The following is a 27,060-nucleotide window of genomic DNA, read 5'->3' as shown; positions in this document are numbered from 1 at the left end:
TAATATATATAAGTAGGGTCCTAGGGAAATTGTTAGGATATGTAAAATAATATTACACATTTCCTGTATAATGTTAGCACTGGTAAGACAATTTTCTATGCATGATAATACTGTATATCTCTAAATAGCTATTATAGTTACCAACTAACACCAGTATACAGGAAGCGAATATCATCATTACTGTTACTGGCCAATCTATTATAAAGAGACTGATACTACCATTATTACAGTATACAAGTAACAGATAATACATCAACTACCATCATCACTACAACATGACTAATACCACTATGCTGTCACTGAATAAATCCAGTACGTGAACACAAGTATTACCAATAAAATGAGTATACACAGGACAAATAATACCATGACCACTGCCATCATACAGTGACTGGATAATACTGCTGTACTGTCTATTAATAATATCCCCTTTATACCACCAGTATATAAAATGCAATATTCTACCTCAGCATTGACTAGAGATGAAGTTCAGAGAATTTGGGTTCATGTGAACCTAAACTTACTGTAAGGTCTCTCATCTCTAGCAGTGACCAAATAGAGGTAGAGATGCAGCTATACAAAGGATCTACAGACCTTAAGAGTGTGTTCACACACACAGGATTTGATGATGCAGATAGCTTTGTTACTCAATGACAGAACCCAGCATCAAATCTGTTGCAGATCCTGTACGTGTGAAGTGATTAAGCATGATTGTGCAGTTACATCCAGTGACTTACAGGAGGCGTCTTCTCTACATGAATCATAAGTGACTTTTTGATAGTCAAAGCTGTCTGTTTTTTCCTCTTCTTTCCATCTGGCTCATCCCATCATGAAGATTTCTCCAGCCATGACTCGTCTCCCCAGAATCTGCGAGACAAACACTTTAGGCTCCACGCTCCAGCACCAACCTAACCTTATACCTCATCATAACCTTATATTCCCCATTGCTTTACACAGTAACAGTGCCCCCTCTGTGCTCCTACATAAGCAGTCAGGCCCAATATGTGCCTCCAAATAGTAGTCAGGCATATAGCCCCCCCACACATAATATAGATGCCCTGTGCAGTCCCACATAATATAGGCCCCCCACATAGTATAGCCCTTCCCCCTGTGTAGCGCCCATAGTATATCCCCCTTTGTAGCCCCCACATAGTATAGCCACAACATATTATTCCCCCCTTCTTGTATCCCATCCCCCAAATAGTATAGGTCTCTGTGTAGCCAGCCCCCACATAGTATAGTCACAACATACAGGGATGTCACTCAGTATATGCACAGTATACAGGGATGTCACTATATGCACAGTATACAGGGATGTCACTTAGTATATGCACAGTATACAGGGATGTCACTATATGCACAGTATACAGGGATGTCACTATATGCACAGTATACAGGGATGTCACTATATGCACAGTATACAGGGATGTCACTATATGCACAGTATACAGGGATGTCACTATATGCACAGTATACAGGGATGTCACTATATGCACAGTATACAGGGATGTCACTCAGTATATGCACAGTATACAGGGATATCACTCACTATATGCACAGTGTACAGGGATGTCCTTCAGTACATGCACAGTATACAGGGATGTCACTCAGTATATGCACAGTATACAGGGATGTCACTTAGTATATGCACAGTATACAGGGATGTCACTATATGCACAGTATACAGGGATGTCACTCAGTATATGCACAGTATACAGGGATGTCACTTAGTATATGCACAGTATACAGGGATGTCACTATATGCACAGTATACAGGGATGTCACTCAGTATATGCACAGTATACAGGGATGTCACTCAGTATATGCACAGTATACAGGGATGTCACTCAGTATATGCACAGTATACAGGGATGTCACTCACTATATGCACAGTGTACAGGGATGTCACTCAGTATATGCACAGTATACAGGGATGTCACTCAGTATATGCACAGTATACAGGGATGTCACTATATGCACAGTATACAGGGATGTCACTTAGTATATGCACAGTATACAGGGATGTCACTATATGCACAGTATACAGGGATGTCACTCACTATATGCACAGTATACAGGGATGTCACTCACTATATGCACAGTATACAGGGATGTCACTCAGTATATGCACAGTATACAGGGATGTCACTCACTATATGCACAGTATACAGGGATGTCACTCAGTATATGCACAGTATACAGGGATGTCACTCAGTATATGCACAGTATACAGGGATGTCACTTATTATATGCACAGTATACGGGGATGTCACTCAGTATATGCACAGTATACAGGGATGTCCTTCAGTACATGCACAGTATACAGGGATGTCACTCACTATATGCACAGTGTACAGGGATGTCACTCAGTATATGCACAGTATACGGCGAGGTCACTCAGTATATGCACAGTATACAGGGATGTCACTCAGTATATGTACAGTATACAGGGATGTCACTCAGTATATGCACAGTATACAGGGATGTCACTCACTATATACACAGTATACAGGGATGTTACTCAGTATATGCACAGTATACAGGGATGTCACTCACTATATGCACAGTATACGGGGATGTCTCTCAGTATATGCACACTATACGGGGATGTCACTCACTATATGCACAGTATACGGGGATGTCACTCACTATATGCACAGTATACGGGGATGTCACTCACTATATGCACAGTATACAGGGATGTCACTCACTATATACACAGTATACAGGGATGTCACTCAGTATATGCACAGTATACAGGGATGTCACTCACTATATGCACAGTATACGGGGATGTCACTCAGTATATGCACAGTATACGGGGATGTCACTCACTATATGCACAGTATACGGGGATGTCACTCAGTATATGCACAGTATACAGGGATGTCACTCAGTATATGCACAGTATACGGGGATGTCACTCACTATATGCACAGTATACGGGGATGTCACTCAGTATATGCACAGTATACAGGGATGTCACTCAGTATATGCACAGTATACGGGGATGTCACTCACTATATGCACAGTATACGGGGATGTCACTATATGCACAGTATACGGGGATGTCACTCAGTATATGCACAGTATACGGGGATGTCACTCACTATATACACAGTATACAGGGATGTTACTCAGTATATGCACAGTATACAGGGATGTCACTCACTATATGCACAGTATACGGGGATGTCTCTCAGTATATGCACACTATACGGGGATGTCACTCACTATATGCACAGTATACGGGGATGTCACTCACTATATGCACAGTATACGGGGATGTCACTCACTATATGCACAGTATACAGGGATGTCACTCACTATATACACAGTATACAGGGATGTCACTCAGTATATGCACAGTATACAGGGATGTCACTCACTATATGCACAGTATACGGGGATGTCACTCAGTATATGCACAGTATACGGGGATGTCACTCACTATATGCACAGTATACGGGGATGTCACTCAGTATATGCACAGTATACAGGGATGTCACTCAGTATATGCACAGTATACGGGGATGTCACTCACTATATGCACAGTATACGGGGATGTCACTCAGTATATGCACAGTATACAGGGATGTCACTCAGTATATGCACAGTATACGGGGATGTCACTCACTATATGCACAGTATACGGGGATGTCACTATATGCACAGTATACGGGGATGTCACTCAGTATATGCACAGTATACGGGGATGTCACTCACTATATGCACAGTATACGGGGATGTCTCTCAGTATATGCACACTATACGGGGATGTCACTCACTATATGCACAGTATACGGGGATGTCACTCACTATATGCACAGTATACGGGGATGTCACTCACTATATGCACAGTATACAGGGATGTCACTCACTATATACACAGTATACAGGGATGTCACTCAGTATATGCACAGTATACAGGGATGTCACTCACTATATGCACAGTATACGGGGATGTCACTCAGTATATGCACAGTATACGGGGATGTCACTCACTATATGCACAGTATACGGGGATGTCACTCAGTATATGCACAGTATACAGGGATGTCACTCAGTATATGCACAGTATACGGGGATGTCACTCACTATATGCACAGTATACGGGGATGTCACTCAGTATATGCACAGTATACAGGGATGTCACTCAGTATATGCACAGTATACGGGGATGTCACTCACTATATGCACAGTATACGGGGATGTCACTCACTATATGCACAGTATACGGGGATGTCACTCAGTATATGCACAGTATACGGGGATGTCACTCACTGTGTAGCCAGCCCCCACATATTATCCCCCCCCCCCCGTGTAGCCCCCCACATAGTATAGGTCCCTGTGCAGCCAGCCCCCACATATTACCCCCCCCCCCCCCCCACATAGTATAGGTCCCTGTGCAGCCAGCCCCCACATAGAATAATCACAACATATTATCCCCCCCTGAAGCCCCCCACACAGTAAAAGCATCCCTCTGTAGCCCCCCACATGGCATTTTCCCCCTGTACAGCCCCCACATAGTATAGTATAGAGGGGTCTATAACTCCATGTTATAGGCCCCAAGTAAAGCTCCCACTGTGTAGGAGCATTCATGTAAAAAACAAAAAAACAAAAGTATACTCACCTCTGGTGGATCCAGCAGGTCCTCTCTGTTCCTCTCTGGTCCGGTGCTGTTAGCTGCTTACATATTCTGTTACCAGCAGCCCGATGCAGCCCGGCCCCGGAGGCTCACCGCTCCAGCCCCGCGGCGCCTGCATCTCTCTCCTCTCCTGCTCGGGCGGGCAGCAACTGATGACGTCACACGTCTGCCGACGAGCAGGAGGGGAGAGAGATGCAGGCGCCGCGGGGCTGGAGCTGTGAGCCTCCGGGGCCGGGCTGCATCGGGCTGCTGGTAACAGAATATGTAAGCAGCTAACAGCAGAGGACGGCAGCAAATGCAGGGCGGCCACACAAAGTTCTTACGGCCGCGGCGGGCGGGGGGCGTGAGCGCGTGGTGGCTCGTGGTTTACTTAGCAGGGGGGCTGGTCGGCGGCCCTCCGACTGATAATCTGAGCAGCCCAGCGGGCATTTGCCCGGCCTGCCAGATTATCAGTCCGGGCCTGCCCCCGGTTCATGATGTCACTTTCTTTTAGAGAATCTGAAGTCTCTCTGATCTACTAAATTAGGGGAAATAGCCCTATATGTGCATTTCCCATAATTAATGTACATTAGAAATTTGTCTAACTTTCCGTAAGTAATAACATATTAAAAAATAGTTTGGGCCAGACTTCTCCTTTATTCTGTACATCAGTATATGATCCTGTACCACTACACTTGCATCCATGTGATGTATCTTTATGATGGACATGTAGTTGTACTACACTCAGATTAGAGAAACAGCATCACCCCTGTACCTAGGTTGTGTCTGGTATTGCAGCTTGGTTCTATTGAATTGAATGGAGATGAGTTGTAATACCACACACAACCTGAGGATGAGAGTGGCACTGTTTTTGCAACAAAACAGCTATTTCTTTTTTTTTTCCTAATCCTGGATAACCCCTTGAATGTAACCATGGAGCAACTGTTTATGGTTGAATCCCCTAGATGCCATGATCAGTACTCACCATGCCATCTAAGTGGTTATATGACAGGTGCCATTCCTTGTCTCCAGTTGTATCCCCATAAACCAAAAAAAAAGAAGAAAAAGCTGGACACTATACAAATAGGCGCATCAAACACCATGTAATGAAAATATTTTTTTTATATATATATATCAAATTACATGACACCACAAAAAAACTTAATTAAAAACAATCGGCTATTATCACTCTGGATGGCTGGACATAATAATCTCCCAATTTACCAGGAAATTCATACATTATTTTTACTTCACATAATTTAAGATGGAATGTAGACATGTGCTCTCAGTTATGCCATGTGACAGGGCTTTGTAAATAAATATGTTATAATAACAAAATAAATAGACAATGACCACTACTACCCTAATAAAGTGCTATGGTGCAATCAAGCAAAAGAACCCTGTAAGCACCAGTAGAACATAAAGTACATACAAATAACCAAATACACATGAATTAAGTTCCTGATTACCCCAGAACCATGGGAGAAAATCTTTGGGCATCATGTTATAGAGCAGAAGGAGCTGAGCGGATTGATGTATATTTTTGCAGGAAAAGATTCAGTATAACTTGTAATTTATTGATTAAAATCTCTGATGTTTTCAGAGTTAAAGAGTCCAGTCCATTAAGTCACACCGCCCACTGGACTCCTTAACAGAGAATAAGCAGGGATTTGAATCAACAGGTTACAAGTTATATAGAAACTTTTCCCATAAAGATATATATCACTCTGCTCAGCTTTTCCTGCTTATTAACATTATGGCGATAGATTAGATAGCATTGTCTTGGTGACAGGCTCCCTTTAAGTCTGCCTGAGGCAGACTCAATCAGCAGAAAGTCAATGACTGCCACACATGGTAAGTATAACTCCCCTGCAGCCCAAGCAACCAGTCGGCAACCCTGTTCTTTACTGCTTGGGTGCCAATCAGAGCCGTGACAAGTCGGGTACCTGTCAGGGCTCTCTGTGCATTATGCACTATTGAATGCAGCATGCACAGGATTAAATTCCCCGAAGTGGACTGAAGTCCCCTCCCGGTAATTGCAGGAAGGTGTTAGTTGGAACATTAAGCTGACACCCACTAGAGGTTGAGCTCCTGAGCCCATGCTGAATGTAGTGACCGCCAGACCGCCGTAAAAAGCATATTGGCAGTCGTTAAGGGGTTTATAAAGTTATATTACAAAGTTATAATAAAACGCTATGAAACAAATGTACTATATATATATATATATATATATATATCTGTATATATTCACCAGGATACCCTTTAACATACTCTCTCCTGTCTTCTAGTCTCTCGACATTTTGAGGAAAGAAGTCGTTTTGCAAAAAAATCTCCTACAAGCGGAATACGATCAGAAAATCGAGGATCAAGCATTGGAACTTTATAATCGGATGAATGATACCGTGCGCGATCTGGAAATGGTTCACAAAAAGGTAAAACACATTAAAGTCTAGCATGTATTTGTTAGTTCAGGTGGATAAGGCAGCTATACTACAGGAATATACAGAACAGTGACCCTATGTGTTGCGATGCATTTTTTCCCTTCCATAATCAGAGGTTCGACTCCTGCTGGCTTTCAGAGTTGGCTTGTACTGTTAGGTAGGGCAGCTAGTGGTATTATAGTGGCTGCAAATTATTCTTAGTTTTTTTGTTGTATCACTTCCTAAGAGGTGACATGGCCTTTCTGCTGCCACCAGTGGCTGTGTCTGGAACTGCAGGGCTGCTTATGCTCTGGTCCTGGCACAGAAACATATTGCTGCTGCCACTAATGGCTGTGTTTACACCTGCAGGGCTGCTCAAACTCTGATCCCAGCACAGTTACATTGCTACCACTGCTGAATGCAGCATTACCAATACTGAGCCTCCCCTGATGTCTATATATTAAATGTTAGCATTGGAAAAGACATTACACTTGGGGAAGCTGTCTGTGTCACTAGCGCTAAAATAGGGATAACTGTTAATCACTACTTGTTCTGCTACACTGTGCCACAGCTGCAGCACTTCTGACACAGACAGCTTCCCCAAGTGTAATGTCTATTCTATTGCTGACATGCATTATATAGACAAAATACAACAATCACTGAGCTCAGGGAGATCAGCAAAAAAATTACTCATTCAAGAGTCTCCACTGATACAGTGCCCCTTAAAAGATTTGAATGTGCAAAAAAAAAGGGTCCATGGAGCCCTGAAAGTCTCAAAACATGGAAATAGCCAGATATCCGTCCTGGGAAGGAAACCTGTTACTGAGGGGGGGGGCCACCCAATGGGGAGATCACCAGATCATACTGACGTATTGCCCCTTAGGTCCCACTTAGTTGTGAGTACTAGGACGCAGATAAGGAAATACCATGGTGGCCCCTTTGCGTCAAAGTCTAAGGGCCCTATTTCAAGTGGGGGAAAATCGTTATATCATTTGAATTTAAACGGTAATCGTTTCTTGTAAAAGGCAGGCAACGATCAAACGACTAACAAGAAATCGTTCATGTGTCATTAATGGTTGACTTTGTGCTGTCACCAAAATCAACATTAATCGTTTGCGAATCGTTCAGTAATGATAAGACTAACGATTATCGTTCTGTGTAATGCTGCGTTTACACGGAACGATTATCCATCAAATTTTCGCAACAACAATCGCATTTGAACGATAATCGTTCCGTGTATACACAGCAAACGATCAAGCGACGAGCGAGAAATCGTTCATTTTGATCTTTTACCATGTTCTCAAATCGTCGTTGGTTGTTTGCTAAAAATTCGCAGATCGCTTCGTGTATACAGTCTTTCAAAGATTCACCCTATGTGTGAGAGATGGGCTTAAGCGATCTTAAAAGCGATCGCAATAACGATTTTTCTTATGAATTTTCTAATGATTTTTCTAACGATTTATTCGTCTAAATGCTGATCATGATAAAAACCAAATTGTTGCTTCAAAATCGCTAAACGATCGATTGGGTGAATTATCGCTTTGTGTAAACGCAGCATTATATGGTGAACAATTTCAGGTAGCTCTCATTAACTAACGTTTATCGTTAATCATTAAAAATCACTTTGTCTAATAGGAGCCAAGCGATCATCAGCCGAATATCAACCGTTACAGCCGATAATCACCTGGTGTAATAGCTACTGTTAGTTACGATCAGCCAATATGCACAATGTCGGCTGATTCTTGTCTTTCAACATGCAGCATGTGTAACTGTACTAACCCAAGGCTAGTGCAGCCCTGCAGTTCCCAACACAACCCCTGGTGGCAGCAGAGAGCTATGTGTCCCCCATGGGGCATTTCCTCCCCATTTGCACACATGGGGGAGATTTATCAAACACAGTGTAAAGTAAAACTGGCTCAGTTGCCCCTAACAACCAATCAGATTCCACCTTTCATTTTCAAAAGAATCTTTGAGGAATGAAAGGTGGAATCTGATTGGTTGCTAGGGGCAACTGAGCCAGTTTTACTTTACACCGTGTTTGATAAATCTCCCCCATGGATTTCACAACACGTTGCAAATTTTTCTAACTTCACAGCATGTCCTAAACGTTGCGGATTTGCTGCAATCAGATTATCCCTGTACAGGGTCTTCCTGTAACCTATTATATATCTAGCTTTATGGATTCCGTATTCCATCTATAATATATGCAATAATCAGTATTTTTCTTCAGCTATTCAGACAGGATATACTTTTTAGCATGCAGTTACCCGCTCTTCTCCTGATTCTAAGACCCTTTTACCATCTGTGATTTGCAGAAAGTCTCGACGCTGAGGAAAAGCTTCCAGCAGCAGCTGATTGACGCTCTCGCTGTAATAAGGTCTAAGTATGAGGTGAGTGCGGGGGACATTGGGGGACGGGGGGAGCGCCACTGACTGAGAGGAAAATCTACTTTTTTTTCTTCTTAGTAATACATTAACATATTTGAAAGAATAGTTAACATCTCTGAAATACTTTACTGTGCTAGAAATAGCTGGGGCAGCTGCATAATGTTCAGTAATGCTGCATAGCGTCTGCTTGGAATATTTAACTTGACGTCCACACATTTGCATTGTGTTGGAAAATTGTAAATAAATATAATTTTTTTAAAGGACCCATCATCCCTCCTGATATATTATACAGGAATATGGGAATACTACACATCGCATGAGACATCAGTGCCAAAGCAATGTTTCTTAAAGGGGTATTTTAGGAAAACAAAAATTTTCTTTGCAATTAATTGGTGCCAGAAAGTGCCAGAGATTTGAAATTTACTTCTGTTAAAAAAATCTCAAATCTCCCAGTACTTATCAGCCGCTGTATGTCCTACAGGAAGTGGTAAGGTTTTCTATGGGAATTTGCTACAGTTCCTGACATGGACAGAGGTGGCAGCAGAGAGCACTGTGTCAGACTGGAAAGAATACACCACTTCCTGAAGGACATACAGCTACCCCTTTAAAACTGCATTGGGCCCAATCGGTTGCAGTCTGAAAACCAGACCCTGACCGATAAAAACTTTTGATATGTGTAAGTCATACTTTTTTCTCTGATAGTGCCTCTTTAATGGTAAAAATTAGGTATTTACGAAAGCAGACATGCAGGAAAGCTGACCAGTAGTCCGATGCTATAGTGAGCAGCATGCAAAATTGCTGGAAATTCCATAGACTTCTATTGCAATACACTTGCTTTATGCTATATTTAAATCCGGAAAAATCCCTCTGCAGTGCTAGAGTGACTCTTTAGTTGTCTCTAAAAATGTAATACATGGGGAATGTATAAGTAAAGGTGCCATCCTTTGTAGTCTTTCTACCACAGATCTGCTGAATCCTAGTCCTATTTGTAATCCATTTGAAATGGCCCCAGCTTCTCAGACTACCCCAGGCACAATTTGCTGCTGTTTGTGTCTGAACCGAATGAAGCAGACCTGATGAGGCTAAGTGTCTCAGACCACGGCACAATGGGCCCAAGGTAATCGGTGAATGTATTGGTCATTGTAGATGAATGCAGATAGGATTGGGAATCAAGAGACCCATGGGAGAAGGAAGATTGTTTCAAGGGATCCAATTTTTATGTGGTTATCCAATGGATCATACTAAAAGTCCAGCAGCTAACTTGTGCTGCTGGCAGGTCTCTGGATAGAACCCCCTTTCCTCTATCTTCCCTCATCCCCCCTCTGGAAAGAATCAGTCTCCTTCCCCTTGGACAGAAACAGTTTTCTCAGCCAGGCGACAGAACAAGCTGCCTATCCTTCTTCTGGACAGAGTCAGACTCCTTTCCCCTCTTATCAAAGTCAATCTCCTCTGCTCTTCTGGACAGAATCAATCTTCTCTGCTCTTCTGGACAGAATCAATCTTCTCTGCTCTTCTGGACAGAATCAGTCTCCTTCCCCTTCTGGACAGAATCAGTCTCCTTCCCCTTCTGGACAGAATCAGTCTCCTTCCCCTTCTGGACAGAATCAGTCTCCTTCCCCTTCTGGACAGAATCAGTCTCCTTCCCCTTCTGGACAGAATCAGTCTCCTTCCCCTTCTGGACAGAATCAGTCTCCTTCCCCTTCTGGACAGAATCAGTCTCCTTCCCTTTCTGGACAGAATCAGTCTCCTTCCCTTTCTGGACAGAATCAGTCTCCTTCCCCTTTTGGACAGAATCAGTCTCCTTCCCTTTCTGGACAGAATCAGTCTCCTTCCCCTTCTGGACAGAATCAGTCTTCTTCCTCTTCTGGACAGAATCAACCTTATTCCCCTTCTATACAGAATCAGTCTCCTTCCACCTCTGGACAGAATCAGTCTCCTTCTCCCAGTAGGCAGAATCCTTCTTCCTTCCATAGACTCCCTTTCAATCCAGCATTAACATCCTATTGCTGCTGTGTGTCCCCCAGCATTTAGTAGGTAAATGTGCACATTGCTATACATTGGGAACACCAGGTGGCGCCATACAATGTAAGGAAACTTCATAACACTTCTTAAGGGTAAATTCACACGGGCGGATCCGATGGGAGTCTCACGCACGAAATCCGCAGCTAATCCGCAATACACGTATTATTACTATTATTATTAATACGTGTATTGCGGATTAGCTATGGATTTCGCCCATGTAAATTTACCCTAATCCAAAATGTGTCATGGTATAACTCCAGTTATTCACATCCCACCACCAAGTCTTTATCATTTGGAGAATTCCCCGTTCTTTGGGAGTCTTTCCTCTCAATAGAGCGAGGTCTCCATGCTCCAGACTTACGGGTCTATAGTTTGGAATGGTTCCAAAGTTTTGCATCTGGGCATGTGATCAATGCAAGCCATCGGATGTGTGTGAATAGCGCTCTTTCATGCCGGCAGACATGATAAATGCTCCTGGCATTTTTTTTATTCCCATTAATGATTTTAGTAATTCTTTTGATATTTAAGCTGTAAAGGAAGAGGAATGGAAGTTGTGAGCTCGGAAGACAAGGCTAAAGTTCAAGCCAGCATGCCTAGCGCACACACACAAAGCTCATCACCTCCTTTTGTGCCTCCATTGTGGTTCCCTCCCAGACGGCCGCATCGGCCATACGTGAGACAAATACTGCCCATGCCTTCAGCAGTTATGAGACGGTGTCTGACAGCTCTCCTGTAATCCGTCCCTCCACAACTTCCCACATTTTCATTCAATGGAGGAGTCAAAGTTTTTGCACGAAATGAATAGATGAAACCATTTACAATATTCTTGACAATTACATACATGACTATAGGTCCTGTGCACAAAAAAACGGATGAAAAATTGATGGCATATGTGTGCATGCATTTTTTCCATTAAAGGAGAAGTCCGGCAAAAAGTTTTATTCAAGTATTTTATTGCCCCCAAAAAGTTATACAAATCCCCAATATACACTTATTATGGGAAATGCACATAAAGTGCTTTTTTCCCTGCACTTACTACTGCATCAAGGCTTCACTTCCTGGATAACATTGTGATGTCACTTCCTGGATAACATGGTGATGTCACTTTCTGGATAACATGGTGATGTCACTTCCTGGATAACATGGTGATGTCACTTCTTGGATAACATGGTGATGATACTTCCTGGATAGAATGGTGATGTCACTTCCTGGATAACATGGTGATGTCACTTCCTGGATAACATGATGATGTCACGACCCGACTCCCAGAGCTGTGTGGGCTGTGGCTGCTGGAGAGGATGAAGGCAGGGGACACTGAGGGACACAGGGCACTGGAGAGACACTGAGTATCCCCCTGCCATCATCCTCTCCAGCAGCCACAGCCCGCACAGCTCTGGGAGTCGGGTCGTGACATCACCATGTTATCCAGGAAGTGACATCACCATGTTATCCAGGAAGTGACATCACCATTTTGTCCAGGAAGTGACATCACCATTTTGTCCAGGAAGTGACATCACCATGTTATCCAGGAAGTGAAGCCATCATACAGTTGTAAGTGTGGGGGAAAAAGCACTTTATAAGCATTTCCCGTAATAAGTGTATATTGGTGATTTGTATAACTTTTGGGGGCAACACAATACTTTAAAAAAAAAATAAATAAATTCCCGGACTTCTCCTTTAAGACTTCCATTTTAAAAAACGGATCAATTACGAATCAAAACACAGTCGTTTCTTTTAGTGTACACAAAAACATGGTCAACAATGTTTTTGTGTACGTCACACTATATTTTTGCAATCTGTTTTTTTCATCCGGATCCATTTTCAAAACGGATGAAAAAACGTATGCATTTGTGTGCATTAGTCTTGATCCGTTTTTTTCATTGACTTCATTATTAAAAAAAAGCTGATCAAAACAGGTCAGTTTTTTTTTTAAACTGACACAGAAATTAGGTCAACTACGTTTTTGTGTACTTTAAAAAACAAAACAAAAAACATCATAATGAAAGTTGATGGAAAAGCGGTTAAAAATGGATGCACAGAAATGCATATGTTTTTCCTTCGTTTTTTCATACTATCTTTTGCAAAAATGGATGAAAAAGGGGAATTGCAAAAACGTATTGTAAACCCAGCCTCAAAAAAAACAGATGCGTTTGGATTAATTTTTTTTCTATAATGGAAGTCAATGGGAAAACGAATCAAAATGCATGTGCACATATGCATTTGTTTTTCCATCCTTTTTTTTTGCATAAAATGGTTGAAAAAAACGTATTGCAAAAACGCAGTGTGAGCCCAGCCTCAGGGATATTATTGTGTTCACTTTATGTCGCTGTTTTCCACAGAATCATTATAATGGAAGCTCGGATTTACTGAAAAGCATCGACTCTCAGGCGGATTCTGCAAAAGTCCAGGAGTTACGGAGGAAGATCATTGAAAAAGACCTGGTGATCCAGTCACTGGAAGCGCAGATAACGGAGCTGGTAGACAACGAGCCTCCGCAACAGGTAATACAGCTCCTTCTTCATGATGGAACACATCTGAGATTAAAGATGACACCATCTAATTTATTGTATCTGTCACTCACATCAATCACAGCACATGAAGACATCAGACGGAAATAAGACTGAAAGATGTGACTGACACCACCGACTATTGAATCATGATTGATATTAAGGCGTAATGGTCACAGTTTTATTTTCTTTCAAGAAATCATCAGGGGTTCTGATCTGAAGCAATTTTGCAATATAGATATATATATTTATTTTTTTTATTTCCCCCCCCCCCCCCCCCCAATATTATACATACGGCCAAACTGCGCTCCTCTGTGCCGATATTTGTTCTTCTCTCTGTTAAAAAAAAAGAGACCAAAAACAGGGAGTCCCAGTCCTTTACAAACAAGGAAAGACACCTTTGCATCATGCAGGTTTTATGTGGGCAATTACCTTAGGATAATTATATTATTAACGTTTGCTAATTCTATTATCAGCTCTGCAGCTTACAGGAAGACAATGCTCTCTGGTATGTAACAACTCAGTCAGTATGATGTCACTGTGAGGTTACAGAGGTTTTGGTGCTGTGTTAAAGGAGAGCTGACCATACAATGCGAGCACCACCAGGATTCTCTGTTACTGAATGTGAATGTGCAGCAGCTGTACACATGGACAGTGAAGGGAGATACCTAGTGGCCATATGAATAATGCGGATTTAAAGGGAACTTGTCACCCTGGTGGAGCGGGTCAAACCCACCCCATCCCTGTAATTTCCACCCCACCCCTGTGATTTCCTATGGGTATCATTTGCATAATGAGCGCACAGAGGAGTGGTGGTGATTTCCTGCCGACTGGACCAGCATCACAAGCAGGATCGGTAGCAGGGGGTAAGTATGGTGGCTCTATCCAGGGGTGAGGTGAGTTCGTCCCACTCTCTCTGCGTGACAGGTTCCCTTTAAAGATAGAAAACTTAAAAAACTATAAAGAGAGGCTATTGCAAAACTGCTGGCGATCACAACCTCTGTTGATTTCTTTATAAAGAATTTTCTGCTACAGTGCCTATTTAAAGGGGTTATCCAGCGCTACAAAATCATGGCCACTTTTCCCCCTACTGTTGTCTCCAGTTCAGGTGCAGTTTGCAATTAAGCTCCATTTACTTCAATGGAACTGAGTTTCAAAACCCCACCCAAACTGGAGACAAGAGAGGGGGAAAGGGGCCATGTTTTTGTAGCTCTGGATAACCCCTTTAAGTATAACTTATTCAGGATAATCTGCCATGTGTATGTGTGCATCAAGAATAATGCTATTTCTGCCAATTCTGTGTTTTTTATCCTGCATTTCTTTTACCACTCTGCAGGATCCATCTCCAATTTTCTGTGGTTCCTGAGCTAGTGGATAAATTAATTGCCACTATGATGTCTCCCATATACTGCTCACACATAAAACAGGAGCTTATGCTTGCCTATGTCAGTATACCATACCCTTAGAAGCAGCAGCAGTAGCAAGGAGGACATTATTGAGCAGTCCTGAACAGTATAATCTGTGAATTCATCACTGGGATAAGATAGTGAACTAGAAGCAGCAGTATCTGTCTTTGCCTCTCTCTTCCTGCAGTTGCTCCCTCCTATTTCTCCCCCTTTACTCTCCATTGGCTGTTATGGACAGAAGCTGTAATGTATCTTCGAGTGAGCTGATAATAGGTATAACAAGAGAGCAAGAAGCAGAGAAAAGTCTAATAACCGAAGAAAGAGGCATTTTTATGTAATAAGATATATTACAAAGTTTCCTATGCTTTCCTGTACTCTCTGCTGTGACCTCTGCCCATGTCAGGAACTGTTCAGAGCAGTAGCAAACCCCCATAGAAAATGTGGATATGAAAAAAAGAGTCCAGCACTCACCTATCTGTAGTAAACGCGGAACAGGTTTATTTCAGACACTGTTGGCTATGGCATGGAAGATGAAATAGCAGGCATGTTCCCAAAGCAACAGTTGTTTTTTGCTAATGGTGCTTCATCTGGCCAGTAACACATCATAGGAAGGGGAGGTGCAATTTATAAAGGTGAGCACCTTGCCAACAAACAAAAAATACAAAAAAGTGCAAATGCTAAAAACATTAAGGTAGCAGTACATTAAGGTAATTCCTCTCGTTGAGGCCTAATAGGTCTGTTGCATCAAGTTTCATAATTCACATTGCTTCATGGACTAGCAAATACTTGAGCCTGTCTTTCCCATTGGATGGGGTTTTAACCCTTTCTAGGCCAATATATCGCAGGACTTTCACCATTATAGACTGACCGCACGTGATCTATGGGGTACGCCTTTGCCCGTGTGTATGGAGTAGAGATGCTCCTTAAATCCCCTTAGAAAACCTCTTTCCAATTCCTGAAATGGACAGAGATGGCAGCACCTGTTGTTAATGGAATAAAGAAATCAAAGTATTTTTTGCTACGATTGGTGAGTGCCACGTCTATTTTGTATTTAAATCTAGTAAACAAAGTACATTTTGCATAAATGAATAGTATAAGCAAATATAAGAAACTTTGTAATATATCTTATCAGAGAAAAAGGCCCTTTTCTATACTTATCTGGCTCCTTTACTCCTCTTTCCTAAACTTGAATACTAAAGTTCAAGTTTGTTTTGAGACTGAGTAGCTCACTGAGGGATCAGTTACAGCTGTCTATAGAAGTGTATGAAATGAAGGGCAATAAAAACACAAATCAAAACGGAAGCTTACAAATGCATCAGTTTTTTCATCCGTTACTTCCATGAAGCAGATCGGTTACACAGACAGTATCCGAGTATCACATCGGCAGTACTGTGTTGGAAAAGACTTCAGAAGAGAAGGATTTAGGGGTAGTGATTTCTGACGGCCTTAAAATGACTCACCAGTGCAACCTGGCAGTAGGGAAAGCAAATCGTATGCTGGGGTGTATAGCTAGAGGTATAACCAGTAGGAAGAGGGAGATTGTGATCCCGCTGTATAGAGCTCTGGTGAGGCCACATCTGGAATACTGTGTCCAGTTCTGGAGACCTCTCCTAAAAAAGGACATTGATAAAATAGAACAAGTCCAAAGACGGCTACAAAAATGGTGGAGGGTGTGAGGCATAAACCATATCAGGAAAGACTGAAGGTTTTGAATCTGTATAGTCTGGAGGAAAGAAGGGAAAGGGGGGACATGATTGAAACCTTTAAGTATGTTAAAGGACTAAATAAGGTTCAAGAGGGGAAGTGTTTTTAGTAAAAAAAAAACTGAGCTCAAGAACAAGAGGACACAGTGAGAGATTATTTGGGGGAAAGATCAGAAGAAATGTGAGAAAATATTATTTTACTGAAAGAGTAGTAGATATCTGGAACAAACTACCAGCAGAGGTGGTTGGTAAATCTACAATAACAGAATTTAAACATGCCTGGGATAAACATATATCTATCCTAAGATAATAAGAAAGAAAATACTAAAAGGGCGGACTAGATGGACCCAGTGGTCTTTTTCTGCCGACAATCTTCTATGTTTCTATGACAGCAGGATATGGAAACCATTAGAGCCCTGCAGGGCTGTCCCTTGCTGGGTGAAGTGGGTGCTGTGCTATCTAATGGCCAGAATCCATAGAACCGCAGTCCCCACTCTCTTTCAGACCACTTCCCATTTATATATATAACATGGTGGGGATCAGTGATGTCCGTGAAGGCACCCACTGCAGCACACCTCGGTATATGTTAGCATCCCTTTCTTGAACTTAGCTTAGCTAACTTGTTGGAAGCTCAGAACTGTTGGAAATTCTAAGATTAAGGTCACATCCAACTTTTTTTTTCCCCCATAAGGTATAATGTAATTAGAAATTTTCATGTAACCTGAATGGCCAAACTTTGTGATGCTTTCCTTTAAACATTTCCTGTACAATTGCTCCCTCTAGTGGCGTGCTTCAGAACACATCGCAATAAGAGTTTGGTTCGTTTACAGCAGGAGTAGGGAACCTTGGCTTTCCAACTGTTGCTAAACTACAACTCCCATCATGCCTGGACAGCCAAAGCTTTAGCTTTGGCTGTCCAGGCATGATGGGAGTTGTAGTTTTGTAGCTTTAGCTTTGGCTGTCCAGGCATGATGGGAGTTGTAGTTTTGTAGCTTTAGCTTTGGCTGTCCAGGCATGATGGGAGTTGTAGTTTTGTAGCTTTAGCTTTGGCTGTCCAGGCATGATGGGAGTTGTAGTTTTGTAGCTTTAGCTTTGGCTGTCCAGGCATGATGGGAGTTGTAGTTTTGTAGCTTTAGCTTTGGCTGTCCAGGCATGATGGGAGTTGTAGTTTTGCTACAGCTGGAGAGCCAAGGTTCCCTAACCCTGATTTACAGCAATGTTTCCCAACCTATGTTTACAACTAGGGATGGTCCGAACCGAGTTCGGTTAGTATGAACCCGAACCCTCGGTAATGATTCCCGCTGTCTGCCTGCTCCGTGCAGCGGGCGGATCCAGCGGGAGGAACTCCTGGAAAACTGGGATACAGCCATAGCCATAGGCTGTATCCCAGTTTTCCAGGCGGTCCTCCCGCTGTATCCACCCATTCCACGGAGCGGGCAGACAGCGGGAATCTGCTGCCGAGCGTTCGGGTTCATACGAACCTGAACCTCGGCAGGTTCGGACCATCCCTATTTACAACCTATAAATATTACTTAATATGAATGCATCACAAACAGTGTTACCTATGAGCATCATTTGGGTTCAGCAGTATTACTGATTTCAGAACCAGTCATTAAAGGGGTTGTCCAGCGAAAATCTTTTTCTTTCAAATCAACTGATGTCAGAAAGTTATATAGATTTGTAATTTACTTCTATTAAAAATTCACAACTCTTTCCATACTTATTAGCTGCTGTATGTCATGCAGGAAGTGTTTTATTTTCAGTCTGACACAGTGCTCTCTGCTGACATCTCTGGCCGAGACAGGAACTGTACAGAGCAGGAGAGGTTTTCTATGAAGATTCATAGAAAACCGAGACAAAATGCCTGTCTCAAAATGCCAGAGATGTCAGCAGAGAGCACTGTCAGACTGAAAATAAAACACCACTTCCTGCAGGACATACAGCAGCTGATAGGTATGGGAAAACTTGAGAATTTTTATTAGAAGTAAATTACAAATCTATATAACTTTCTGACACCAGTTGATTTGACTGAAAAAGATTTTCGCTGGACAACCCCTTTAATCTTAATGGAAACTAAACCGCAGTTACCTACCATGGCCACAATGCAATGTATGGCGCTGTCTGCTTCAAACTGCATTCTCTGTATATGCAACTGATCAGCAGAGGTATTGAGACTCCAGTATCTGACCCTGTCAATACATTTTGACTGGTAAATAAAAGTAGGCTGGAATGAGATGCAACAAATCTATTACAGGGGATATTCAAAAAAACATGTCCGCCTCCTTCCAGAAACAGCGCCACTCTAGTTCTCCGTTTCTGTGTGGTATTGCAGCTCAGTTCTACTTAAGTTAAAGGGGTTGTCCAGCGAAAATCTTTTACTTTCAAATCAACTGGTTTCAGAAAGTTATATAGATTTGTAAGTTACTTCTATTAAAAAATCTCAAGTCTTTCCATACTTCTCAGTTGCTGTATGTCCTGCAGGAAATGTTTTATTTTCAGTCTGACACACAGTGCTCTCTGCTGCCACTTCTGTCCCAGACAGGAATTATGCAGAGCAGGAGAGGTTTTCTATGGGAATTTGCTGCTGCTCTGGACAGTTCCTGACATGGACAGAGGTGGCAGCAGAGAGCACTGTGTCAGACTGAAAAAAACACACCACTTCCTGCAGGGGATACAGCAGCTGATAAGTGCTGGAAGACTTTAGATTTTTTAAATAGAAGTAAATTACAAATCTATATAACTTTCTGACACCAGGTGATTTGAAAGAAAAAGATAACCCTTTTATTGGCGCTGAGTTGTAATACCACACACAACCTGGAAACAAGGGTGGCACTGTTTTTAGAAGAATTTTTTTTTTTTTTTTTTTTTTTACGACCCCTGAACTTTTTTATTAGTTGCAGATCATATCTGTGGCCGTTCTTGCAGGTTGGTTTAGAGTTTTAGCTATAGTTCACACCAATCTCTGAAGGAAATGACGGTAAATCCATTGTCCCTCATCACTTGCAATGCAGAAGTGAAAAAAGTTGCAAACTATAGAAGGATATAGAAGTGATAACAGCATCAGATTAGTCTACCCGTCCTCGCTGCGCACTGCTTACAATCTAATCTCGCTTGCTGTGTTGCTAAACCTCATTGGCTCTCGGCTTCAATAAGTCAAAATCTACTGCTGTGGACAGATGGCGTCGGGAATACTATAACAAAACCTGGAAATTAAAGTGTAACAGATGACTGTAGCTGCGGAGGACGGCTCTTTGTTCATCTTGCTAATGAGCATCTTCATAGAGACAGGAGACTGAATAGTTAATGACGTGCACTTCCCCGCTCAGACAGGTGATGGAGCCAGAGATAAACATTAGAAACAAGAAGCAAAGAACTATCTCCTGCTTCACAAAGTGCTGCCCCGGTACACACTTAGGGGGTTGCAAGAGTCCAAAGATTACAGGGTTTTGTTTTTTAATTTTTGTATTTTTTTTTTTAAGTTCACACATTGTGTTTTTTTTTATGTATTTTAAGGTGTACAACATTCCATTTTAAGGAGGAATGTTCCTCCTTAATGCTTGAACATAGTGAATAAGTACCCTTTCAAATCAACTGGTGTCAGAAAATTATACAGATTTGTAATTTATTTCTATTAAAAAATCTCTAGTCTTCCAGTACTTATCAGCTGCTGTATGTCCTGCAGGACGTAGTGTGTTCTTTCCTGTGTGACACAGTGCACTCTGCTGCCACCTCTGTCCATGTCAGGAACTGTCCAGAGCAGTAGCAAATCCCCATAGAAAACCTATCGTGTTCTGGACAGTTCCTGACATGGACAGAGGTGGCAGCAGAGAGCACTGTGTCACACAGGAAAGAATACACTACTTCCTGCAGGACATACAGCAGCTGATAAGTACTGGAAGACTGGAGTTTTTTAAATAGAAATAAATTACAGATCTGTATAATTTTCAGACACCAGTTAATTTGATTTGAAAGGGTACTTATTAACTATGCTTAAGCAGCAAGGAGGAAAGAATACACCACGTCCTGCAGGGCATACAGCAGCTCAAAAGTACTGAAGATTTGAAATATTTAAATGGAAGTAAATTACAAATTTGTATAACATTCTGGCATCAGTTGATTTAAAAAAAACCACACATTTCACTGGACTTCCCACTGAAGAAGAAGAGACCGGGGAGGTCTGTAGAAGCGCACCTGTGCGTGAAACAGTCTGTCACCGCCTTGTTTGGTTAGCGTCTGCAGTTATCCACAGTGTGCATTGTCCATTTTGTACTTTTTGATGTGAAGAAATAATTGTACGTGAAGACATCTTGAGTGAGGTCAACCTTTATTCCTTCTATTACATACATGTTCAGGAAGAAGATATTGGTCATGGACAGTTTGGCTGACAGCTGCCTATAGTATATGGCTGGCCCCGCTTCTGTGAAAACTGCTTCCTTATGGAAGAACATGACTCGCCTGTACAGGACCCTCACCACAACTACAGCTAAAGAGATTCAATCTGCTACAGCTCAAAATCTAGAGAACAGTTTTACTGGAGTTGACACAATGGACTAGGTCTTGTGAAACGAAAATGCAGCACGTCCAAACTCTCCTGTGTTCTCAAAGGGGTAAGCTGCAGCCGGAGACATTTGGTTGCCTATTACTCCGAGGACAGAAGGGTTGAGCATTTAAAATCCATCACACCCGACACCTGTGTCCACTGACATTATATGAGGCTGGAGAGTTGGGAAGTCCTCATATACCTTTTACTGTCAGCCAAACAGCACTAGTGGCGGATCCGTCCAACTTCAGTATAAGGTATATGGGCACCTTAAGACCGGTGTATCTCATAGCAGTAGAAGTAAGTTGACAGGTTCCCTTTAAACACTTTGGCCAAGATTTAGCAAATTTAGCAAACTGCCCATAGCAGCCAATGATTGGTTGCTGTGGGGAGTTTGCACCAGTCTAAATTTTACACCCTTTGATAAATTACCCCCTTAGTCGTTTTCTGATGACACATTCCCTATAAATGCTCCCAACCACCAACCTGTCCTGTCACTGCCCGGCCACCGCTAATAGTGGTGGTCGGGATCCTAGGCAACATGACATAGAAAGAGACCAAACTTAAAAAGAAAGCAATTTTGCTACTGCAGTGCATTTGCAAAATTGCTTTGTTTTGTATTTCCTATCACCTAACAAAAGTTTAGGTTATGGGAATACCCCCTTAGGGTGCCTTCACATGTTCCGGATCCTGGTATAATGAAGGCTTATGGGGGTCACATACCCGCAGCGGAACATTCATTCCGCTGCAGATTTGTGACCCGGCCCCTTTAACCCCTGGAAGCCTGCAGCCCTGGCCCAAAGCATACATCACCTGCTCTGCGCCGCAGCTGTGTGTGAAGCTCCTGGCTCCCCTCGCTTCTCATCAGCCAATCAGTGCTTCCATGCATTGATTGGCTGATGAGGAGCAATGGGAGCTTCACACAGCCGTGGTGCAGAGAAGGTAATGTATGCTCCTGGCCGGGGGCAGCCCTAGAGGATACATCACCTGCTCCAGGCTCCTGCTTGCTTCGGAGCCTCCCGGCATCTCCCGGCGGTCAGCCAATCAGTGCGCTGCAGCGGGGCAGCACAATGATTGGCTGACCGCCGGGAGATGCCAGGAGGCCTTGAAGCAACCAGAAGCCTGGAGCAGGTGAAGTACGCTCCAGGCACGAGCTGCGGGGGTTAAAGGGGCCAGGTTACATATCCATAGTGGAATGAAAATTCCGCTGCGGATATGTAACCCCATAGACACTACCAGGATCCGCAGCTGATTTCGCTGCAAATTTGCAGCGTGAAATCCGCTGCGGATCCAATACATGGGAAGGCACCCTTAAAGAAAATCTACAGTGCATCCAAAACACATGCAGTGATCTTCCTTGCAGTCTTAAAGAAATTCCTACAAATCCCATCCACTTTGCTAGTACTTTAAAGGGGTTATTCATCCTCCAAAAATGTCTTTTAAATCAACTGGTGCCAGAAAGTGCCAGAGATTTGTAATTTACTTCTATTAAGAAATCTTAAGTCTTCCAGTACTTATCAGCTGCTGTTTGTCCTGTAGGAAGTGGTGTATTCTTTCCAGTCTGACACAGTGCTCTCTGCTGCCACCTCTGTCCATGTCAGGAACTGTGCAGAGCAGGAGAGATTTTAGTTACTGCTCTGAACAGTTCCAGAGGTGGCAGCAGAGAGCACTGTGCAAGACTAGAAAGAATGCACCACTTCCTGCAGGACATACGGCAGCTGATAAGTATGGAAGAATAGAACTAAATTAGAAATCTCTGGCACCAGTTGATTTGAAAGAATTTTTTTGGTGAATACACTGTAAATTTTGGTATACTAAATCTGCCCATCTAGTAATATACACCGTCCTGTCTGATTTCATAGATTCATCATAAGATTTCCATATCTCACGCCGAGCCTTTAGATGAAGGAGATGGAAGCCTACAGTACGGCAGTCTAGACAGCCATAACAGGGTATCTTCAAACGCTCTGAAAGGCTTTGAATGAGACAAGTGAATAGGGGTATCAGTGGCAATAAGCTTCCACCGCATTCGGAAAAAAGACGTTTTCATAATGGAAGTGGCAAGCTAGAAACAAAAGGCGCGCATAATAAAAATGCAAATCAGCTTGCTTCCCTAAAATGATAACTTTGCAGCCTTTTGTCGGGCCTTATCCCGAAGCCATGGTACAAGGTAATCACTGTTTGCCCAGAGATGTAAAGTGAAGGGCTCAATAGCGTTAGACGCCTGCACGGTGCTATGTGTGACAAGCATGCAAAGCCACGTTAATGTTCAGAATATGAATGGCCTCCGGGTGGCTGCGGCACCATGTAGGAAGCCAACTGTGTGGATATCTGTGGGCCTGATGGACTCCATGCGGCTTCCAGGCTGAAAACTTCACCGCTTTGACATGTGATGTGCTCCTTGTGACACCAGCAGCACTGTCACAGAGGAACTGCACAAAGACAACAAGCCCCCCTCCCAATCGCCGTTCTCAGCCACCCCCCAGACTCGCCCGGCCACAAAACTCCTCGCCTAGTTACCAGCGACCGTCCTCTAAGTCTTAGAGGGAAGTGTGGGTGTGCAGGCTCCAGCTGCCTTCCTGGACACAGCCTCCATAATAAATTGACCTGAATGATGAGGGGGCACAAAACAGTATGATAAGCATTATCCCTGTCAATAAAAACGTCCCCATGTGTTTCTACTCTTTGTATGTAATGTACCGGCGGCTTTCTCTTTTTTTTTTTTCCTCTTTCCTCCCTCCCTTCTTGTTCTATTCATATTGTAAATATGCAGGAAATGATATGACGGCCATGCTGGAAATGATGGTGGCTCGGGAAGCTCTTCTTTTGTCGTTCTCCCTCCCCGGATTCCTTACAATAAAAGACTTTTTAATATTGCAGATCGTTTACCAATCAGAAGATGATCCGGAGAAAGAGAAGCTGCTGGAAGACAACAAGGAGCTGCAAGAGAAAGCGGAATCGCTGCAGGACAGAGTCCACCAGCTGGAGATTGTTCTAAAGGAGAGAGACGGACGCATCCAGGCATTGGGTAAAATGGGCAGGATAGTCGGTATCACCTGTACTGCAATAGGGATGTGAATAGGAGCAGGGAGCGCGTGGTTGGGTGGCCGTATTGAGCTCAGGGATTGGGAAAAGCACCGAAGAAAAGCCAAGGCTAGGCTGGAGATGGGGGGGGGGGGGGGTTTAATGAATGGACATTTATCAATACAAAAATCGAAACAGCCCTAATACTTTCAGAGCTGAAGTTTTGTTACAGTGTATCCAGTCTAGGCCGTCTTCTTGTGTTGAAATCATGTGCTGCTCTTAGGGCCCTATTCCACCGGACAATTATCGTTTGCATAATCGTTAACGATTAACGATCTTAAACGACCGCTATTGCGAAAGACCTGAAAACGTTCACTCATTTCCATGGAATGATAATCGTTACTTATGATCGTAATTGCAATCGTTTTTTCTTCGCTATTTATTCGATGCGAACGATTTGCGAACGAGCAACGATAAAAATAGGTCCAGGCCTTATAAAGCGATCAACAATTTCTCATTCGGTCGTTAATCATTAACTGCATTTCAACCGAACGATTATCGTTTAGATTCGAACGATTTAACGATAATCTGAACGATAATCGTCCGGTGGAATAGGGCCCTTAGTGTTAGGGCCCTACTACACCAAGTTAATAACAGCCGTACTTGGCCGATTACCGGACGTTCCAGGCAATAATCGCTTGGTGTAATAGCTCATGTTAAAAGGGGACGATCAGACAATATGCACAATGTCGGCTGATCGTTGTCTTTCAACATGTTCTAAAATTACAATCACGATAGCGAGGGTCTGCTGCCCGCCGCACCAGGAGTGGCAGCAGCAACAGATCGGCGCTCTCTTTTATGGGCTATCGTCTATGGGTGATCTAAAGATCGTCCGGGCAGCTCCCTATGCTCGATGTCTGTGTGTGTAATAGCACAGACAGCAATCTTTCGGCATTTGATTAGCAGTAGCTGCTGAACTTGGATAAAGCTCTAAGGCTATGTGGAAAACATGGATATAGTCATTGGCTGTACCGAATGAAATACCGAAAGTTCGGGTCCGAACCCGGTTCGCTCATCTCTAGTTAGTGGCCCTTGGGGCCTTATTACATGGGCCGATATTGCCCCATTAAAGAGGTTATCCAGGGCTACAAAAACATGGCCACTTTTCCCCCTCTCTTTTCTCCAGTTCAGGTGTGGTTAGCAATTAAGCTCCATTTACTTCAATGGAACTGAGTTTCAAACCCCACCCAATCTGGAGACAAGAGAGGGGAAAAAGTGGCCATGTTTTTGTGGCGCTAGATAACCCCCTTAAGTAGGAGCCATTGATCAGTAGACAAATGAGCAGACGCTCGTTCACTGGCCAATCTGGTCATTTTGACTTTTAAAAAAAAGCACTGGCCGACGGCTGATTGAAGCAAATGGCAGCACTAATGATCTAGCGATCATTTGTGCAGACCTGGTGGTACGATCACCGAGCCATCTAATAGGCTCTGTAAACGAGGGACGATCTACAAGATCACTTAGATCACGCCCCCCCCCCCCATCTTTTGGCTAGGGCAACATGGCTGCTTCATGGGTAGCATGGCCAACTAACAGAGTGACCCCTAAGTGGCCGCAACCATGATCCGGTAATGGGCAGAAGTCTATTCTAGATATATTCATGGCAAAAGACTTATTTCATTAGGTGCAGTGCAGCTCTATTCTGAGAGCATGATGCGGCAATCTTTTGCTATATGACCCTTGGTGTGGGCAAAGTTGCTTTGTAGCTGAGCCGTAATCTCTAATAACCTGTGCTTATTGACGACTTTTTGAGAAAAGCGCAACTCAAGCTTGCTGAGGTCCGTCCGGGTCTACCCGAACGTGTGGCATTTGATTAGTGGTGGCTGGAGATGTCTGATGGAGCCCTAGGGATATAACCTAAGACCTATGGTTGTATCCTTGTTTTCCAGCAGTCTTGGTGCTGCATCAAACTTCTTAAAGGGTGCGTTCACACCTACAGGATCCGCAGCAGATCTGCAGCAGATCCGTAGAAAATTTGATGGTACAGATTTGGTGCTGTGTTTAGTTAATCAAATTAAATCTGCTGCGGATCTGCAGCAGAAAATCAGCTGCGGATCCGGTAAGTGTGAACGTACCCTAAAGATCAAATTATGCACACTCGGGTGCACCATCATCATCTGTCTATGGTTGTTCAGGACAGCCCCATACACCCTAGATTGACAGCCGAATCTGCCACTTCCAGCATGTTTGGCTTGTCAAAGTCTTAGGGCCCTATTACACGGGACGATTATCGTTTGAAAAATCAAATCATTAGATCGTTCGGATTTGAACGATAATCGTTTAGTGTAATAGCAGACAACGATTAAACGACCAACGAGAAACCTATTTTTATTGTTGATCGTTCGCATGGAATAAGACGTAGTT

At 43.0% G+C, this 27,060-nt stretch overlaps 1 protein-coding gene across 3 annotated transcripts in view; it reads left to right on the top strand.

Moving 5' to 3' along the window:
* The window catches only part of C2H10orf67 (chromosome 2 C10orf67 homolog), a 134,611-nt gene that overhangs the window by 44,650 nt on the left and 62,901 nt on the right, over positions 1 to 27,060 (top strand). For all 3 annotated transcript variants that reach the window (XM_069960539.1, XM_069960538.1, XM_069960537.1), the window contains 4 exons: positions 6,916 to 7,059; positions 9,363 to 9,437; positions 13,796 to 13,957; positions 24,493 to 24,640. In XM_069960539.1, coding sequence (XP_069816640.1) covers positions 6,916 to 7,059; positions 9,363 to 9,437; positions 13,796 to 13,957; positions 24,493 to 24,640 — 529 coding nt within the window. The remainder of the gene's footprint in view (positions 1 to 6,915; positions 7,060 to 9,362; positions 9,438 to 13,795; positions 13,958 to 24,492; positions 24,641 to 27,060) is intronic.

The sequence above is a fragment of the Dendropsophus ebraccatus genome, chromosome 2 (assembly GCF_027789765.1).
Source record: "Dendropsophus ebraccatus isolate aDenEbr1 chromosome 2, aDenEbr1.pat, whole genome shotgun sequence".
In the NCBI taxonomy this organism is placed as follows: Eukaryota; Metazoa; Chordata; class Amphibia; order Anura; family Hylidae; genus Dendropsophus; species Dendropsophus ebraccatus.
Note: the sequence above shows the minus strand (reverse complement) of the source record. Positions and strands in the feature narration are given on the sequence as shown.